Here is a 2461-nt window from a genome sequence, read left to right as displayed (position 1 = left end):
AAAAAAACCTCTCCTGTGGTGCAGCTCAGCACTCAAAAGGTGAATCCCCCCCGTTCAGCACAAACACACAGATCTGCGGTGATAATCTGAATTAGCGACCAGGACGTGAAAACAGATGTTAAAAGCAATCACCACACATACAGAGAAGGAGGGGTGGGGGGTTTAGGTGAGATGGAGGATCACTTACTGGCTGTACAGTTTATCCTGATACAGTCTGGAGGGAGAGCAGAGCAGAGGGTTAATGCTGCACACACAAACACACCCTCCACGCCCTGGGGACGCACGCATCGACACACACAACCACTGCTGAGAAAACACAAACCATGTGTTTTCTCATGACAGTGTGCAACAAATGTATCTGACTTCCATTTGGAACGTACAAATTGGAATTTGGTCCCATCGGTTGCTGTGGCCTGAGCGACACTTCCAGTCACCAGTTTAAAATAACTGGTGACTGGGATGTGTTGAGGTGTTTATAGCGACACGAAACACATCCCAGTCGCTCATCCGGCCCGATCGTCTGACCCACAATGCCTTGGTGTGTCGTGCGGCGTCAACCTCGGAAAGAGCGCGGATGCAGACAACCAGAGACCAACACATGCACCCCTGTGTACAAATGTGTGCGCTCAACCTGTGGATGTAGCTCAACTTCAATGCTAGAGGGTGCAAATATTTCACCTAATAAAAAAAGAAACAAAACTGCAGCTCTGAGTATCAAACTTGATGTGTGTTTGTTACATTGATTCTTACAGATGTTGGGGATGCACAGGTCTGCTGGGAGTGAGCACAGAATGCAGCTTGTTGCTTTACCCTCTGTTCGGTGGGGAATACTTCAATTGTGTGTTAATAAATGCGCCACACAAACACTGAAAAGCACCTACGAGAGTCAGTGAAATGCTATCGACTGACTTTAAACTCACAGGAATCACCTAAGGCCCACGTGTCAAAGTCAAGGCACAGGGGCCGGATCCGGCCCTCTGGGTAATTATATCTGGCCCTTCAGATTATTTTATTTTATTGTTATTAAACACCAGATGTTATCTTGCACTTATTTCTAATTTGTATAATTTTGACAAAATATACTTTAATAAAAAACTGAAAGTTATTTGAGGTTTAAGTTGATTTATTCTGGAATAATATTCCTTCCTTTTTATTAATCATAATTATGTTAAAAAGTTACAGTTTTAAAGTTTTAAAAATTGGCATTCTGCTTGCTTTTTGGAATATTTTGGCATTTACTAAGATTTTTTTATGCTATTTTGGAGTTTAGCTAATATTTCAGCTGCATGCTAGCTGTTTGACTAATTCAGGCTTATTTTTTTAGTTTTTTAGGCTGTTTTGGAGTTAGGTTAATATTTACATGCTAGTTGTTTTGACTAATTTAGGCTTTTTTTAGGCTGTTTTGGAGTTTAGCTAATATTTCAGCTGCATGCTAGCTGTTTGACTATTTCAGGCTTTTTTGTTTTGTTTTTTAGACTGTTTTGGAGTTAGGCTAATATTTACATGCTAGCTGTTTTAAATAATTTAGGCTTTTTTCAGTTTTCAAGGCTATTTTGAGCTGTTTTTTTGCTACATGCTAGCTGTTTAGGCTAACCTAAGGGTGTTTTTTTATAGTTTTTTAGACTAGTTTGGCATTTAGTAAAATGTTTTCCCGGCTATCAACTTCAGTGTTTTCAGCTATGAATTTCAGCATCTTCAGCTATCAGCATCTTCAATGGCCGAATTCAGCTTACAGCATTCACACTAGCTTTATCGCAGGTAATACTATATATCTAGTACATAATAGTGTTAAAAAGTTACGGTTTTAAAGTAAAAATAATGTAGTTTTAGAGTGTTCAATAAATATTCATCCTGTTTAGCCCGTGACCATGGAGTGTTTTATTTTTTGGCCCCTTGTGCGATTGAGTTTGACACCCCTGACCCAAGGGATACAATTCTTACATAATTAAACCTTAAACAGAAGAACAGGTTACTGATAAACACTTTTTGAAAAACAAAATCCACCTGATTCTTCCAACAAATATTGTTTGACATTCACGGCTCCGTGTGCATGAGTGTACCTAAGTTGACAGTGAGTCGAACGCGGGCACCATCCAGCTCCAGACGAAGGGTATCTGCCGAGTTACGGGATGTGGTTGCCATGAGAACGCCATAGGCCCGCTGGGAGCGAAAGCGTAGCGAGACGTCCTCCGCCTCAGTGTGCATCGCCACAGGCAGCTGCACCTTCATAAACTTGCTGCTGTCGTAGGAGAGGATGGTCGCGTCTGCACGAGAAGAAGGAGACAGATGATAAGGAAATGGCAGCAGACAGGAAAATGTAAATAAAAAAAGATAGTCGACGGGGAGAAAAAGTATTTTGACAATCCGATTTAGTCAACTGGAACTCTTGGTTTTCTTGTTAAGGCATGTTCAGACAAAAAAAAAGACTTTTCACTTTAAAATTTTCATCAGTGCTTTGGAG

General features: G+C 40.7%; 1 protein-coding gene across 12 annotated transcripts in view; it reads right to left on the bottom strand.

Annotated features, from left to right (window-relative positions):
• The window catches only part of nrxn1a (neurexin 1a), a 67320-nt gene that overhangs the window by 21192 nt on the left and 43667 nt on the right, over nucleotides 1-2461 (bottom strand). For 6 of the 12 annotated variants that reach the window (XM_024285109.2, XM_024285103.2, XM_036217262.1 and 3 more), the window contains 2 exons: nucleotides 2061-2264; nucleotides 188-214 (listed from right to left, as the gene is read on the bottom strand). In XM_024285109.2, coding sequence (XP_024140877.1) covers nucleotides 188-214; nucleotides 2061-2264 — 231 coding nt within the window. The remainder of the gene's footprint in view (nucleotides 1-187; nucleotides 215-2060; nucleotides 2265-2461) is intronic. The other 6 variants (XM_024285110.2, XM_024285111.2, XM_024285114.2 and 3 more) reach the window with 1 other exon arrangement.

This window comes from Oryzias melastigma, linkage group LG19, assembly GCF_002922805.2.
Source record: "Oryzias melastigma strain HK-1 linkage group LG19, ASM292280v2, whole genome shotgun sequence".
Lineage (NCBI taxonomy): Eukaryota > Metazoa > Chordata > Actinopteri > Beloniformes > Adrianichthyidae > Oryzias > Oryzias melastigma.
This window is presented reverse-complemented; position numbering and strand designations above follow the sequence as displayed.